Source organism: Nerophis ophidion, linkage group LG03 (assembly GCF_033978795.1).
Source record: "Nerophis ophidion isolate RoL-2023_Sa linkage group LG03, RoL_Noph_v1.0, whole genome shotgun sequence".
Taxonomy (NCBI): Eukaryota; Metazoa; Chordata; class Actinopteri; order Syngnathiformes; family Syngnathidae; genus Nerophis; species Nerophis ophidion.
In genome coordinates this window covers 87,990,689-88,009,698 of record NC_084613.1, presented here as the reverse complement: position 1 = coordinate 88,009,698, position 19,010 = coordinate 87,990,689, and the positions used below count along the sequence as shown (strand labels likewise).

Sequence of the window (19,010 nt, the reverse complement as noted above, 5' to 3'; positions counted from 1 at the left end):
GGATCAACTATCTCTTTATCAACAAGCTGAAAAAACAACAACAACAACAACATCTGAACTGTCCTGTATGTGCTGCTCTGCCAACACACACAAACAGAAGTCCCTCTGGTGTCCTCACAAAGGATCAGAAATCACAAAACATCCTTAACTTTAACTACCATTTTGCTCCAATGATAAACCCTTAAAAAAGTAAAAAACACTTATTGTATCATTGGCAAAGGAGGAGCTGACGAGAAAGGTGCAGACAGACGGACAGAAAGATGGGCGGGATCACAAGGAGGGGCCTTGTGTGTGTGTGTGTATGTGCAGGCTAGAAAGATGCGCCGCTGAACGAGAAGTTGTGTCTTTTCTCTGGCTGTGAAATAAGTTTGCGCGGACGTCCTGTCTCATCACAATTAAAACCTGCTGCGGTACGAGGGCTGTTGATCCTTCCATGTTGGTCTGTTGTCTTTTGGGGACTCAAAAGCGCCGTGCTCTGCTTTTTGCCCGCCGGCGGCACCCAAATGACCGAATGACTGTACACGGAGACATGTTTGGCTGGATCTAGTAATATTACTCCTATGTGTCTCCTCAGGATCCTGCTGGCATCTTTGAGCTGGTGGAGCTGGTGGGGAATGGCACCTACGGCCAAGTGTACAAGGTAAGATAACACATTATGTACAAAACCCAAAAGCGGTGAAGTTGTCACGTTGTGTAAATGGTAAATAAAAAGAGAATACAATGATTTGCAAATCCTCTTCAACTTATATTCAATTGAATAGACTGCAGAGACGAGATATTTCATGTTCAAACTAAGATACATCATTTTTTTTGTGAATAATGATGAACTTAGAATTTAATGGCAGCAACACATTGCAAAAAAGTTGGTACAGGGGCATTTTTACCACTGTGTTACATGGCCTTTCCTTTTAACAACACTCAGTAAATGTTTTGGAACTGAGGAGACACATTTTTGAAGCTTTTCAGGTGGAATTCTTTCCCATTCTTGCTTGATGTGCAGCTTAAATTGTTCAACAGTCCGGGGTCTCCGTTGTGGTATTTTAGGCTTCATAATGCACCACACATTTTCCATTGGACTACAGGCAGGCCAGTCTAGTACCTGCACTCTTTTACTATGAAGCCACGCTGTTGTAACACCTGGCTTGCCATTGTCTTGCTGAAATAAGCAGGGGCGTCCATGATAACGTTGCTTGAATGGCAAAATATGTTGCTCCAAAAGCTGTATGTACTTTTCAGCATTAATGGTGCCTTCACAGATGTGTAAGTTACCCATGCCTTGGGCATTAATACACCCCCATACCATCACACATGCTGGCTTTTCACACATTGCGCCTAGAACAGCTCGGATGGTTCTTTTCCTCTACGTCGACAGTTTCCAAAAAGCAATTTGAAATGTGGACTCGTCAGACCACAGAACGCTTTTCCACTTTGAATCAGTCCGTCTTAGATGAGCTTGGGCCCGGCGAAGCCGGCGGTGTTTCTGGGTGTTGTTGATGAATGGATTTGGCTTTGCGTAGTAGAGTTTTAACTCACTTACAACTGTAGTGACACACTGGAGTGACTGACAGTGGTTTTCTGAAGTATTCCTGAGCCCATGTGGTAATATCCTTTACACACTGATGTCGCTTTTTGATGCAGTACCACCTGAGGGATCGAAGGTCACAGGCTTAACTGCTTACGTGCAGCAATTTCTCCAGATTCTCTGAACCTTTTGATTATATTACGGACTGTAGATGTTGAAATCCCCAAATTGCTTGCAATAACTCGTTGACAAATGTTTTCCTTAAACTGTTCGACAATTTGCTCAGGCATTTGTTGACAAAGTGGTGACCCTCGCCCCATCCTTGTTTGTGAAAGACTGAGCATTTCATGGAAGCTGCTTTTAAACCCAATCATGGCACCCACCTGTTCCCAATTAGCCTCTTGTCAGGTTCAAACACTGATGACATATCTCAAACAAGACAAGAAGCAAGGAATTAAACAGAGACAGAATTCAATGTAGCTCAATTGAGAAGAAACGCATAGACACTGTACCCTTGTACAGTGTTGTCCCACGCTCTGATGAAAAATTGTACGCCTCCTCTTTTATTTGGACTTTCCCTTATAACATGGCAACAGCTGCTCCCAAGGGAGGGGGGTCGTAAACAGCCATCGCCTTTGGTTACAAAACAGTTCAAAGAATAGCTTGTAAAACAGTTCAAAGAAAAGTTGCCTGGAGCTTGGGCACGCTTTTTAGATCTCAGGTCAAGACAAAATCTTCCTGTGAATTACAATCCATCAAAGAAACCGACGCCTTCATGTCGCTTCCCACCGCAAACAGTGGAGTTTTACCAGCCTTCTGCTCGGTAGGACCAAAGACAGCTTTTGTCCTCTCGTGGGGCGAGCTGAACTCAATGTAACACAAAGTTTTGTGATAACGAGGTCAGGCTAGACAGGCAGCAAAAGAAGAGGAAACTAAAGACTAAAAAATAAGAACTTTCCAAACGCAGTTGAATCCCAACGGAGCTTTTCATCTTAGCAATAAATGTCAGCATTAGTGGGACAAGCATCCTTTGCACTTGAAGTAGATGTTTAGCTACAGTACTGAAATAATGAAATTCCATGACATAGCGAATTTGCAAACTGCTACAATTATAAACAAAGCAAACTTTAACCTGCTACCCAAGAATATATAACAACTCTTCTCAACAAAAGAGGGGAAATATATTTGTGACAGTCTCTTGTCGTCGTGCGGGTTCCATGGACCACTCAGGAAGGACATTGCTTTGAACAGGTTTGACTCTTTTTATTTTTTCAAATAAAGCTGTCTCTTGCCGGGTTGCCTTTCAGCTCCTCCTCTGCTGCTCGCTCTTCGGTCGCTTCCGTCGTCGCCGTCTTCTCTCTGTTGTTCTTGCGCTGCATCTGCTGTGGACTCTCCTCCTTCTGCCTCGATCTCTCCTCCTTCTCCCCTTTTATACAATGTGAGGAGATAAGTCAATTGTGTCCCGGTGTGCGAGCTACGCACCTGATCTCGCTCGTAGCGTCGCTCCCGGCACGCCCCACCTCTCCGCTCAGCCGCATTCTTCGCCTCCTTGCCGCCATCTTGGGCGGGGCTCCAGCATGCCCTGACCCACCGTCGGACCGTCGGCTTCGCCTCTCCACAATATTTAGAGAAAAATGTAATTTAAAACATTTGTACGTACGAACAACACTTAAGACCTTCAGTATATCATCCATCCATCCATTTTCTACCGCTTGTCCCTTTTGGGGTGGCGGGGGGTATGCTGGAGCCTATCACAGTTGCATTCTGGCGGAATGCGGTGTACACCCCGGACAAGTCGCCACCTCATCGCAGGGCCAACACAGTATGTGGAATGAAATTATGGAATGGATTCAAACACAAACCCCGTTTCCATATGAGTTGGGAAATGATGTTAGATGTAAATATAAACAGAATACAATGATTTGCAAATCCTTTTCAAGCCATATTCAATTGAATATGCTACAAAGACAACATATTTGATGTTCAAACTCATAAACTTTATTTTTTTTTTGTGCAAATAATCATTAACTTAGAAATTTCATGGCTGCAACACGTGCCAAAGTAGTTGGGAAAGGGCATGTTCACCACTGTGTTACATCACCTTTTCTTTTAACAACACTCAATAAACGTTTGGGAACTGAGGAAACTAATTGTTGAAGCTTTGAAAGTGGGGAGTGGCTAGTTTTTTTGTGTGGGATTTTGACTGTAAATAAAAAGCCACGATTTGCAACTAATCGCTGGACTCGTCATTTTGCCATGGAGTCCGGAATTGTGAAGACCCACTGCCGGGTAAAGTGAAGGGTGTCGCCCCGAGAATCCATCGGTCCTGGAGAAGTGTCTCCCCTGCGCTCCTTGACTACGGTTTAGGCGCCGGAAGCAGGAAAGGTGCAACAACTTTATAAGAAATACATTGGCATCAAACTCCAAAGCTTGCTAGCTTTCTGAGACTCTTATTTTGTTAGCACAGGCAGGATGAAGCAGGTCTTTTATGCTGAAGACAGGAACTGTGCAGTCGGTCTTTAGAGTTTTGACAGCAGGTACGGTCCAAGATTCTGTTGAAATAAAAAAGTGTTTCTCTCCATCCTGTCAGGGATTTTGTTCTTAATAATGAGCTGGCAGCAGCCAGCCTCATCTCACAAGATCCTCGGGTGCCGAGAATGTCAAAGTCTTGGTGGAGATTGATTTTTGTAATGCCTGGCTTGAGATCGACTGACACACACGCCGCGATCGACGTGATGCCCACCCCTGTACTACACCATGCCACCCCCAAAAAATAAGTGTTTGATGAGCATTCCTCAACTTTGTCAGTCTTTTTTGCCACTTGTGCCAGCCTTTTTGAAACCTGTTGCAGGCATTCAATTACAAATGAGTTAATATTTGCCAAAAAAAATAACAAAGTTTTCCAGGTTGTGAACAAAAGTTTTAGCAACTGTTATGTAAAAGAAAAGGGGGTAGGATTAAATAAGCTCTGCTTCTTCTGACTCCTTTTTGAACATTTTGAATAGAGAAACTGGAAATTGTGATGTATCATGTTGTATGCATGCATGTGTGATGTATCATGTTGTATGCATGCATGTGTGATGTATCATGTTGTATGCATGCATGTGTGATGTATCATGTTGTATGCATGCATGTGTGATGTATCATGTTGTATGCATGCATGTGTGATGTATCATGTTGTATGCATGCATGTGTGATGTATCATGTTGTATGCATGCATGTGTGATGTATCATGTTGTATGTGTGATGTATCATGTTGTATGTGTGATGTATCATGTTGTATGCATGCATGTGTGATGTATCATGTTGTATGCATGCATGTGTGATGTATCATGTTGTATGCATGCATGTGTGATGTATCATGTTGTATGCATGCATGTGTGATGTATCATGTTGTATGCATGCATGTGTGATGTATCATGTTGTATGCATGCATGTGTGATGTATCATGTTGTATGCATGCATGTGTGATGTATCATGTTGTATGTGTGATGTATCATGTTGTATGCATGCATGTGTGATGTATCATGTTGTATGCATGCATGTGTGATGTATCATGTTGTATGCATGCATGTGTGATGTATCATGTTGTATGCATGCATGTGTGATGTATCATGTTGTATGCATGCATGTGTGATGTATCATGTTGTATGCATGCATGTGTGATGTATCATGTTGTATACATGCATGTGTGATGTATCATGTTGTATGCATGCATGTGTGATGTATCATGTTGTATGCATGCATGTGTGATGTATCATGTTGTATGCATGCATGTGTGATGTATCATGTTGTATGCATGCATGTGTGATGTATCATGTTGTACGCATGCATGTGTGATGTATCATGTTGTATGTGTGATGTATCATGTTGTATGCATGCATGTGTGATGTATCATGTTGTATGCATGCATGTGTGATGTATCATGTTGTATGCATGCACGTGTGATGTATCATGTTGTATGCATGCATGTGTGATGTATCATGTTGTATGCATGCATGTGTGATGTATCATGTTGTATGCATGCATGTGTGATGTATCATGTTGTATGCATGCATGTGTGATGTATCATGTTGTATGCATGCATGTGTGATGTATCATGTTGTATGCATGCATGTGTGTTGTATCATGTTGTATGCATGCATGTGTGATGTATCATGTTGTATGCATGCATGTGTGATGTATCATGTTGTATGCATGCATGTGTGATGTATCATGTTGTATGCATGCATGTGTGATGTATCATGTTGTATGCATGCATGTGTGATGTATCATTTTGTATGCATGCATGTATGATGTATCATGTTGTATGCATGCATGTATGATGTATCATGTTGTATGCATGCATGTGTGATGTATCATGTTGTATGCATGCATGTGGGATGTATCATGTTGTATGCATGCATGTGTGATGTATCATGTTGTATGCATGCATGTGTGATGTATCATGTTGTATGCATGCATGTGTGATGTATCATGTTGTACGCATGCATGTGTGATGTATCATGTTGTACGCATGCATGTGTGATGTATCATGTTGTATGCATGCATGTGTGATGTATCATGTTGTATGCATGCATGTGTGATGTATCATGTTGTATGCATGCATGTGTGATGTATCATGTTGTATGCATGCATGTGTGATGTATCATGTTGTATGCATGCATGTGTGATGTATCATGTTGTACGCATGCATGTGTGATGTATCATGTTGTACGCATGCATGTGTGATGTATCATGTTGTATGCATGCATGTGTGATGTATCATTTTGTATGCATGCATGTGTGATGTATCATGTTGTATGCATGCATGTGTGATGTATCATGTTGTATGCATGCACGTGTGATGTATCATGTTGTATGCATGCGTGTGTGATGTATCATGTTGTATGCATGCATGTGTGATGTATCATGTTGTATGCATGCATGTGTGATGTATCATGTTGTATGCATGCATGTGTGATGTATCATGTTGTATGCATGCATGTGTGATGTATCATGTTGTATGTGTGATGTATCATGTTGTATGTGTGATGTATCATGTTGTATGTGTGATGTATCATGTTGTATGCATGCATGTGTGATGTATCATGTTGTATGCATGCATGTGTGATGTATCATGTTGTATGCATGCATGTGTGATGTATCATGTTGTATGCATGTGTGATGTATCATGTTGTACGCATGCATGTGTGATGTATCATGTTGTATGTGTGATGTATCATGTTGTATGTGTGATGTATCATGTTGTATGCATGCATGTGTGATGTATCATGTTGTATGTGTGATGTATCATGTTGTATGCATGCATGTGTGATGTATCATGTTGTATGTGTGATGTATCATGTTGTATGTGTGATGTATCATGTATGCATGCGTGTTGTATCATGTTGTATGCATGCATGTGTGATGTATCATGTTGTATGTGTGATGTATCATGTATGCATGCGTGTTGTATCATGTTGTATGCATGCATGTGTGATGTATCATGTTGTATGTGTGATGTATCATGTATGCATGCGTGTTGTATCATGTTGTATGCATGCATGTGTGATGTATCATGTTGTATGTGTGATGTATCATGTTGTATGTGTGATGTATCATGTTGTATGCATGCATGTGTGATGTATCATGTTGTATGCATGCATGTGTGATGTATCATGTTGTATGTGTGATGTATCATGTTGTATGTGTGATGTATCATGTTGTATGTGTGATGTATCATGTTGTATGTTTGCATGTTCCAAATAAGCTCAAACTCAACTCAATTTAGATACAATTATTCTGACACCGAATAATTGTTTGATGAGCATTTCTCAACTTTGTCAGTCTTTTTTGCCACTTGTGCCAGCTTTTTTGAAACCTGTTGCAGGCATTAAATTCCAAATGGGCTAATATTTGCAAAAAAAATAACAGTTTTCCAGGTTGAAGGTCTTGTCTTTGCAGTCTATTCAATTGAGTATAAATGTGCGTATTCTTCTATTCTGTTTTTATTTCCCACCTTCACTGCTTTTGGCGTTTGCCAGATAAGAAGATGGATGCACCACAAGCCTGTGGAGATGAATGTGAAGATGCTTCACCCTGGAGTGTGTGTGTCTGTGATGAAGTCATTAAAGGGGAAGTGTCGCTCGTGCTCAGCTCTCAGGGATGTTGCAACATCACTGCGGTCCGTATCTCCCGCCTCCATTGTGCTGCCTTGGCTTCCCTCGGTCACCGTCCTCGCTTCCTTTTTCCTGACGCCGCCGACCTCATCCTGAGGCTTCGTGCGATGGTCGGTGGCAGGGATAAATAGGCCTGCTGTCGTAAATAGAAGCCTTAAAGCCACTACTAGCCACCACGCAGTCTGATAGTTTATATATCAATGATGAAATATTAACATTGCAACACATGCCAGTTTATTAAATTGCAATTTAAAATTTCCCGCGGAGTTTATTGTTGAAAACGTCGCGGAATGATGACGCGTGTTTGTGACGTTATTGGTTGGAGTGGACATTTTATCCCAGCACCTAAAATTTGTCTCTTTTTATCGCATAATTACACGGTATTTTGGACATCTGTGTTGCTGAATCTTTTGCAATTTGTTCAATTAATATTGGAGACGTCAAAGAAGAATGCTGTTGGTGGAAAGCGGTGGATTGCAGCTGCCTTTAGCAACCGAAACACAACCGGTGTTTCTTTGTTTGTTTGTGAAGCTTTAGTGAACATGTTTCTCTACCACATGTCAACCAGTTAAAAAAGTAGCAATGATTGTCACACACATACGAGATGTGGTGAAATTATTCTCTGCATTTGACCCATCACTCTCTATCACCCCCTGGGAGATGAGGGGAGCAGTGGGCAGCAGCGGTGCCGCACCCCGCATCTGAGGTCCTCTCCAAGGTTTCTCATAGTCAGCATTGTCACTGGCGTCCCACTGGATGTGAATTCTCCCTGCCCACTGGGTGTGAGTTTTCCTTGCCCTTTTGTGGGTTCTTCCCAGGATGTTGTAGTCGTAATGGTTTGTGCAGTCCTTTGAGACATTTGTGATTTGGGGCTATATAAATAAACACTGATTGGTTGATGATTTATGGTGATTTAACCCTCAATTCCAACCCTTAATGCTGAGTGCCAAGCAGGGAGGTAATGGGTCCCATTTTTATAGTCTTTGGTATGACTCGGCTGGGATTTGAACTCACAACCTGCCGATCTCAGGGCAGACACTTTAACCAGCTAGTTTTTGGATGAGAAAATTGTGATATTAAGTCGGCTTTTACCGGATACTTTTGCGGGGTTAGCGTCCTTCTGCAGCAGCTGTCAAAGAGGCAGCTGTGATTTTGGCTCCTCCGTTGGCTTCTCTCAGAGACACTGGCGGTCACCGCAGCCCTCTGACTTTCAGGTATGACTATATAGGGGCGGTATGGCGTAGTGGGTAGAACGGCCGTGCCAGAAACCTGAGGGTTGCAGGTTCTCTTCCCACCTATGGACATCAAAGTCACTGCCGTTGTGTCCTTGGGCAGGACACTTCACCCTTTGCCCCCGGTGCCGCTCACACCGGTGAATGAATGTTGAATGATTGATTGGTGGTGGTCGGAGGGGCTGTAGGTGCAAACAGGCAGCCACGCTTCCGTCAGTCTACCCCAGGGCAGCTGTGGCTACAGATGTAGCTTACCACCACCAGGTGTGAATGAATGATGGCTTCCCACTTCTCTGTGAGCGCTTTGAGTATATAACAATAGAAAAGCGCGATATAAATCTAATCCATTATTATTATTATATTATTATATAATATCACTAAAACACTCTTAATCACAATAAGCAGATAAGGGATTTTCCAGAATTATCCTAGTATATGTGTCTAATAACATCTGAATCTCTCCCACTGCCGTCGCCTTTATTTTTTCTTGTTCTAGTGCTTCACTCTAACTTTCCTTACCCACAAATATTTCATCCTCACTCAAATTAATGGGAAATCGTCGCTTTCTCGGTCCGAATCGCTCTAGCTGCTGGTGGCCATGATTGTAAACAATGTTCAAATATGAGGAGCTCCACAATCCGTGACGTCACGCGCACATCGTCTGCTACTTCCTGTACAGGCAAGGCTTTTTTATTAGCGACCAAAAGTTGCAAACTTTATCGTGGATGTTCTCTACTAAATCCTTTCAGCAAAAATATGGCAATATGGCGAAATGATGAAGTATGACAGATCTCATTTCAGTAGGCCTTTAAAGGAGAAGGGGGTGAGAAGAGACTACCGTTTTCTTCGGGAGTCTCTTTGGCTGCGGGGCGAACAACAAAGAAATCTTCTTCATAATCAGGCAAGAAGTGAGGTTTAGAAATCCGAGGTCGTCGCGTGTGTTCGAAACCAAAAAAAAAAAAAAAAGATGCGTGCGTTTGTTTATTGCTGAGTGTGCTGTTTCTGGGAAAGTCACAGCTCATTTACTGGCTGACATTCAGCTCCTATGCGTTACCCAGAGTGCAACAGTGTTGGCTCTGCAGCCTGCTGCCACTTGTCTAGCGCGGTGATACTGAAGCATCGAAGCATCTTGTGTCAAATATTCATCCTCAATACAACCCCATTTGTGTGTGGGGGGGGGGGCGATGACCAAGAAGAATGCGGAGTTGGAATATAATTACAACACTTTATGTACATTTTTATATAATATTTACATATTTATATAATATGTAACTACAAGCTCCATTCACAGACAGAGTCCCATTGCTTTTATGAGCGGTCGAGCGAGTCAAAAGCGGAAAAAAAAATTAGTGAAGTGAATTATATTTATATAGCGCTTTTCTCTAGTGACTCAAAGCGCTTTACATAGTGACACCCAATATCTAAGTTACATTTAAAGCAGTGTGGGTGGCACCGGGAGCAGGTGGGTAAAGTGTCTTGCCCAAGAACACAACGGTAGTGACTAGGATGGCGGAAGCGGGAATCGAACCTGCAACCCTCAAGTTGCTGGCACGGCCGCTCTACCAACCGAGCTATACCGCCCCATTAATTAAATTAAATTAATTAAATTAAAACATTTTTTTTTATTTGTGGCGGCCGTAATTCTTTCTTGGTGGGCCGCCACAAATAAACGAATGTGTGGGAAACCCTGATATACCACCACCTCAACCCCGCCCACCTCAAACTTATAATGCTGTCTCTTGGAGAGCATGTCCCAAATTCCAAGCTGCTGTTTTGAGGCATGTTAAAAAAATTCATGCATTTTGTGACTTCAATAATAAATATATCAGTGCCATGTTGGCATTTTTTTCCATAATTTGAGTTGATTTATTTTGGAAAACTTTGTTAGATTGTTTAATGCATCCAGCGGGGCATCACAACAAAATTAGGCATCGTAATGTGTTCATTCCACCACTGTATATATCGGTATCTGTTCATATCGGAATCAATAATTAAGAGTTGGACAATATCGGAATATCAGATATCTGCAAAAAAGCCATTATCAGACATCTCTAGTTCTTACTCATATCTGTCAGCAAACCTGCCATGAAAGCGCTAAAACATACCGGTGTAGTGAGTTGTAATTATTCACTCAAGGACTTTAGTTATTAGAGAGTTCCGGTCGGACGTTTTTTCACAGGACACATTTCCGGCGTTGTTGTTTCCGGATGAGGAGATGCTGCTCCGTTATTGATCCAAGTAAAGTCTGAATGTCATTAAAATAATAAGCGCCAACTTTTGACACTTTTTCCACTCCCGTCCTTGCACGCTACACGGCTGCAACAAAGATGATGAGGAGAAGACGCTGCCGAAGGTGAGCCAGGTAAATAAGACCGCCCACAAAAAGGTGCAACCGGAAGCGACTGTCAGAAAGCGACTTGAAGATGATGTGTAAAACATCATCTATGCAACATTTTGACCAAAGAACCACCATTACATGTTATGTAGACCTCAAGGAATTATTTTACATTGAGAAAAAAAAAAAAGACTCCTTTAATGCACCTTATATATGAAAAAAGCTCCAAAATAGACCATTCATACGGTCGTCTGTTTTATTATGCTTACAAGGTTCCGATATTCTCCACAGCCGTGTAAGCCGGTATCATCATGGTCTTCATCATCTTCATCATCCTGTGAGCAGCTCAATCTTACAGTGGGAGGAAATAAATTGACCTTCAGTCTGGCGGGTATTAGCCAAGCGGAACCAATGCTGCCGAGCTGCTCTGAACCATTTTTAGACTCTTGTGTGTGTGTGTGTGTGTGTGTGTGTGTGTGTGTGTGTGTGTGTGTGTGTGTGTGTGTGTGTGTGTGTGTGTGTGTGTGTGCGCATGGGGAAAAAAATGGACTTAATTATCTCAGTGGAGATCAATGGAAAGTCGCCGTTCGTTCACTTGCAGGGACTATTATTGGATGGAAACACTGCAAGAACGTGAAAATCAATGTGATTTCAAAATAAGACACTTGTTATTAAGGGCTATATAAAAAAACATTGATTGATAAACATTGAAAAACAAAAACTGAAGCAACTAATTCAAATACAATGATTTGTTTGCAGGTACCCCAAAAAATATGAATGCAAAACACATTTTATTGATATTATTATAGTTTTACATGCAGGTAACAATGTGAAATACATATAAATGATGAATGAAATGTGGGAATTAACTTTCAACATCACATTTACATTTATTTAAGACCCTTGGTTTACTGTTTATTGTGTAATTATATATATAATATATATACAGTATATATATACATATATAAATAATTATTTATATATATATATATATATATATATATATATATATATATATATATATATATATAATGTAGTGCAGGGGTCACCAACCTTTTTGAAAGCAAGAGCTACTTCTTGGGTACTGATTAATGCCAAGGGCTACCAGTTTGATACACACTTAAATAAATTGCCAGAAATAACCAATTGGCTCAATTTACCTTTAATAAAAAATCTGTATATATAAAAAATGGAATTTCTGGCTGTCATTCTGTCATACATTTTTTTCCCTTTTATGGAATTTTTTTTGTAGAGAATAAATGATGAAAAAAAACAGTTAATTGAACGGTTTAAAAGAGAAGAAAACACGAAAAAAATGAAAATACAATTTTGAAACAAAGTTTATCTTCAATTTCGACTCTTTAAAATTCAAAAATCAACCGAAAAAAAGAAGAGAAAAACTAGCTAATTCAAATCTTTTTGAAGAAATTAGAAAAATCATTTATGGCACGTCATTAGTAATTTTTCTTATTAGGATCAATTTTAGAATTTTGATGACATGTTTTAAATAGGTTAAAATCCAATCTGCACTTTGTTAGAATATATAACAAATTGGACCAAGCTATATTTCTAACAAAGACAAATCATTATTTCTTCTAGATTTTCCAGAGCAAAAATTTGAAAAGACATTCAAAAAACTTTGAAATAAGATTTAAATTTGATTCTACAGATTTTCTAGATTTGCCAGAATTTTTTTTTTAAATTTTAATCATGAGTTTGAAGAAATATTTCACAAAAATATTATTCGTCGAAAAAATAAAAGCTAAAATGAAGAATTAAATTAAAATGTATTTATTGTTCTTTACAATAAAAAAATAAATTTACTTGAACATTGATTTAAATTGTCAGGAAAGAAGAGGAAGGAATTTAAAAGGTATATGTGTTTAAAAGGTTGTATTTTTTCTCTAAAATTGTCTTTCTGAAAGTTATAAGAAGCAAAGTAAAAAAATAAATGAATTTATTTAAATAAGTGTAGACCAAGTCTTTAAAATATTTTCTTGGATTTTCAAATTCTATTTGAGTTTTGTCTCTCTTAGAATTAAAAATGTCAAGCAAAGCGAGACCAGCTTGCTAGTAAATAAATAACATTAAAAAATAGAGGCAGCTCACTGGTAAGTGCTGCTATTTGAGCTATTTTTAGAACAGGCCAGCGGGCGACTCATCTGGTCCTTACGGGCGACCTGGTGTTGGTGACCCCTGCTGTAGTTTATATGTACGTATCCTTGCGTGTGTTGGTGAAAAAAAGATGCTGTTGCAGTTTTACATGAAGCTGGATGCAGGTTAATAAAGTGTGTGGCTGCCAGGGTGTCTGCCAGCCACAGATAGCGGGGTTATCAAGCCTTCCAAGACCCTAGTTAAAAGATACGCATCGCGAGTTCCATCTTTTAGTTGCATGCTGTTTGTTCTCGGCGCAAACGGACAATCTCAGAAGGGAAAAAGATCGTTTTCATCGCCGGCCTTTTATTGTGTCGATCTTTCACTATGTTCCCACCATCAATAAGTCATCACCTTTTTTCTTATGTTTTGTGTGGAGCGCTCTCTTGTCAGCTTCATTGGAGGGGGCTTCATTGCTCTGAGAACGTGAGTATAAATATATATATATATATATATATATAGAGAGAGAGAGAGAGAGAGAGAGAGAGAGAGAGATGGATTCCACTGGCTGCTCTAAAAGGCCCATAAATAGAGAACATGGCTAATGCTGAATAATTAAACATATTCCCCATCTTCCACGCTCCCGTTTGGCCTTCTCATACTTTCTCATCTTCTCTCATTTATTTCCTTCCACGCCATCACACGTACAAGTAAAGAAACTGCACAAAAAAATAATTAGCAGTAACAAAATGTAGGGAAGAAAAAAACAAAAAACAGTTTGTCGAGGTTGTAGTCTTTTGTTCCACCCAACCATCCATCACCAATCAATCAATCAATGTTTACTTATATAGCCCTAAATCACTAGTGTCTCAAAGGGCTGCACAAACCACTACCACATCCTCGGTAGGCCCACATAAGGGCAAGGAAAACTCACACCCAGTGGGACGTCGGTGACAATGATGACTATGAGAACCTTGGAGAGGACGAAAGCAATGGATGTCGAGCGGGTCTAACATGATACTGTGAAAGTTCAATCCATAATGGATCCAACACAGTCGCGAGAGTCCAGTCCAAAGCGGATCCGACACAGCAGCGAGAGTCTCGTTCACAGCGGAGCCAGCAGGAAACCATCCCAAGCGGAGGCGGATCAGCAGCGCAGAGATGTCCCCAGCCGATACACAGGCAAGCAGTACATGGCCACCGGATCGGACCGGACCCCCTCCACAAGGGAGAGTGGGACATAGGAGAAAAAGAAAAGAAACGGCAGATCAACTGGTCTAAAAAGGGAGTCTATTTAAAGGCTAGAGTATACAAATGAGTTTTAAGGTGAGACTTAAATGCTTCTACTGAGGTGGCATCCATCTTCTTCCGCTTATCCGAGGTCGGGTCGCGGGGGCAACAGCCTAAGCAGGGAAACCCAGACTTCCCTCTCCCCAGCCTTTTCGTCTAACTCTTCCCGGGGGATCCCGAGGCGTTCCCAGGCCAGCCGGGAGACATAGTCTTCCCAACGTGTCCTGGGTCTTCCCCGTGGCCTCCTACCGGTTGGACGTGCCCTAAACACCTCCCTAGGGAGGCGTTCGGGTGGCATCCTGACCAGATGCCCGAACCACCTCATCTGGCTCCTCTCCATGTGGAGGAGCAGCGGCTTTACTTTGAGTTCCTCCCGGATGGCAGAGCTTCTCACCCTATCTCTAAGGGAGAGACCTGGAAACTCATTTGGGCCGCTTGTACCCGTGATCTTATCCTTTCGGTCATGACCCAAAGCTCATGACCATAGGTGAGGATGGGAACGTAGACCGACCGGTAAATTGAGAGCTTTGCCTTCCGGCTGAGCTCCTTCTTCACCACAAACGATCGGTACAACGTCCGCATTACTGAAGACGCCGCACCGATCCGCCTGTCGATCTCACGATCCACTCTTCCCTCACTCGTGAACAAGACTCCTAGGTACTTGAACTCCTCCACTTGGGGCAGGGTCTCCTCCCCAACCCGGAGATGGCACTCCACCCTTTTCCGGGCGAGAACCATGGACTCGGACTTGGAGGTGCTGATTCTCATTCCGGTCGCTTCACACTCGGCTGCGAACCGATCCAGTGAGAGCTGAAGATCCTGGCCAGATGAAGCCATCAGGACCACATCATCTACAGAAAGCAGAGACCTAATCCTGCAGCCACCACACCGGATCCCCTCAACGCCCTGACTGTGCCTAGAAATTCTGTCCATAAAAGTTATGAACAGAATGGGTGACAAAGGGCAACCTTGGCGGAGTCCAACCCTCACTGGAAACGTGTCCGACTTACTGCCAGCAATGCGGACCAAGCTCTGACACTGATCATACAGGGAGTGGACTATGTTCTGACACTGATCATACAGGGAGAGGACTATGTTCTGACACTGATCATACAGGGAGTGGACTATGTTCTGACACTGATCATACAGGGAGTGGACTATGAGTGGACTATGTTCTGACACTGATCGTACAGGGAGAGGACTATGTTCTGACACTGATCATACAGGGAGTGGACTATGTTCTGGCACTGATCATACAGGGAGTGGACTATGTTCTGACACTGATCATACAGGGAGTGGACTATGTTCTGACACTGATCATACAGGGAGTGGACTATGTTCTGGCACTGATCATACAGGGAGCGGACTATGTTCTGACACTGATCGTACAGGGAGAGGACTATGTTCTGGCACTGATCATACAGGGAGTAGACTATGTTCTGACACTGATCATACAGGGAGTGGACTATGTTCTGACACTGATCATACAGGGAGCGGACTATGTTCTGACACTGATCGTACAGGGAGAGGACTATGTTCTGACACTGATCATACAGGGAGAGGACTATGTTCTGGCACTGATCGTACAGGGAGCGGACTATGTTCTGACACTGATCATACAGGGAGCGGACTATGTCTGGCACTGATCGTACAGGGAGCGGACTATGTCCTGGCACTGATCGTACAGGGAGCGGACTATGTTCTGACACTGATCATACAGGGAGTGGACTATGTTCTGACACTGATCATACAGGGAGCGGACTATGTCTGGCACTGATCGTACAGGGAGCGGACTATGTTCTGACACTGATCATACAGGGAGCGGACTATGTTCTGGCACTGATCGTACAGGGAGCGGACTATGTTCTGACACTGATCATACAGGGAGTGGACTATGTTCTGACACTGATCATACAGGGAGCGGACTATGTTCTGACACTGATCGTACAGGGAGAGGACTATGTTCTGACACTGATCATACAGGGAGAGGACTATGTTCTGACACTGATCATACAGGGAGTGGACTATGTTCTGGCACTGATCATACAGGGAGCGGACTATGTTCTGGCACTGATCGTACAGGGAGCGGACTATGTTCTGACACTGATCATACAGGGAGTGGACTATGTTCTGACACTGATCATACAGGGAGAGGACTATGTTCTGGCACTGATCATACAGGGAGTGGACTATGTTCTGACACTGATCATACAGGGAGTGGACTATGTTCTGACACTGATCATACAGGGAGAGGACTATGTTCTGACACTGATCATACAGGGAGTGGACTATGTTCTGACACTGATCATACAGGGAGAGGACTATGTTCTGACACTGATCATACAGGGAGAGGACTATGTTCTGACACTGATCATACAGGGAGAGGACTATGTTCTGGCACTGATCATACAGGGAGAGGACTATGTTCTGACACTGATCATACAGGGAGAGGACTATGTTCTGACACTGATCATACAGGGAGTGGACTATGTTCTGACACTGATCGTACAGGGAGTGGACTATGTTCTGACACTGATCGTACAGGGAGCGGACTATGTTCTGGCACTGATCATACAGGGAGTGGACTATGTTCTGACACTGATCATACAGGGAGAGGACTATGTTCTGACACTGATCATACAGGGAGTGGACTATGTTCTGGCACTGATCATACAGGGAGTGGACTATGTTCTGACACTGATCATACAGAGAGTGGACTATGTTCTGACACTGATCATACAGGGAGAGGACTATGTACTGACACTGATCATACAGGGAGAGGACTATGTTCTGGCACTGACCATACAGGAAGTGGACCGCCACAATAAGACAGTCCCGTACCCCATACTCTCTGAGCACTCCCCACAGGACTTCCCGAGTGACATGATCGAATGCCTTCTCCAAGTCCACAAAGCACATGTAGACTGCTTGCGCAAACTCCCATGCACCCTCAAGAACCCTGTCGAGAGTATAGAGCTATAGAACTTATAGCTCTATAAGTATAGATTATAGAACTTTACACTACTTTAGATTTCTAATATAAAGTAGTGTAAAGTTCTTACTTTTATCTGTCAGTTAACTCGCCATGAAAGTGCTAAAACATACCGGTGTAGTGAGTTTGCATTATTCACCCGAGGGACTTCGGTAGAAAAATGGATGGATGGATGGATAGACTTTAGTTGTTAGAGTGTTCCGGTCGGACGGTTTTTCAAGGGACACATTTCCAACTTTGTTGTTGTTGCACTAGCTAGCCACGAGTGAGGAGATGCAGCTCTGTGAAAATGGCACAGTTACGCACAAATGGCTATGAAGGTGAGCCACGTAAATAAGACGGCCCCATAAAACGGCGCTGTCATGATCCATGGTCCAGATCATGATTTTGTTCTGTTCTGTTATTTTTGGACTCCCTTAGTTCCTGTTTTGTGAACCTCTGGGTTTGTTTTGGTTTCTATGGGGATTATTTCGTCTCACCTGCCTTTGGTTAGTGGTCGGCATGCTCACCTGCAGTCGAGGACTAATCAGAGAGCTTTTTATTCACCTTTCTGGCAACACTCAGTCTGGCTTCTTGCTTTGCTGAAGCCAACAATTGCTTCATGGGTAGTCTTGGTTTTATACCACTTGATTCCTGGTCCAAGTGGTTACCTTAGCTTGAATGACGGTGCAGGCCATCTCCAATGATGTGGAAAACCACAATAATGAATGTGGAAAGCCAATTTAAATAACATGGTGGCCCACACTGAATGATGTGGCGGGCCAATTTAAATAATGTGGAAAACCACTTGAAAAAATGTAGAAGACTACATTAACTGATGTGGCAGGCCACTTTAAATGAGGGGGCAGGTCACATTGAATGATGTGGAAAGCCAGATTAAATAACATTGTGGCCCACACTGAATGATGTGGCGGGCCACATTAAATAATGTGGCAGACCACAGTGAATGATCTGGTTGGACACACACACACGCACTCACACACACACACACACACACACACACACACGCATGCACGCACGCATGCGCACACACACACACACATGCACGCACGCGCACACACACACACGCACGCGCGCACACACACACGCACGCACGCACGCACGCGCACACACACACACGCACGCATGCACGCACGCGCACACACACACACACACACACACACACACACACACACACACACACACACACACACACACTTCAATCTCCGGAGTCCTGATGAATGAGCTGGGAACCGTGACTGAGGTGGCTGTTGCTTGTTACCGTGGGAACAGCAGATGTGCCCGGGCAACACAACTGGCAGCGTGTTCATTAGCCTACATCCGACTCTCCGGCTTACCCAAGGCCACGCGCCCCACTTACCCACAATGCACCCCTGCCACCCAG

General features: G+C 42.7%; 1 protein-coding gene across 10 annotated transcripts in view; it reads left to right on the top strand.

Moving 5' to 3' along the window:
* Window positions 1-19,010, top strand: part of tnika (TRAF2 and NCK interacting kinase a) — a 174,246-nt gene that overhangs the window by 31,391 nt on the left and 123,845 nt on the right. For all 10 annotated transcript variants that reach the window (XM_061896301.1, XM_061896297.1, XM_061896299.1 and 7 more), the window contains exon 2: window positions 575-640. In XM_061896301.1, coding sequence (XP_061752285.1) covers window positions 575-640 — 66 coding nt within the window. The remainder of the gene's footprint in view (window positions 1-574; window positions 641-19,010) is intronic.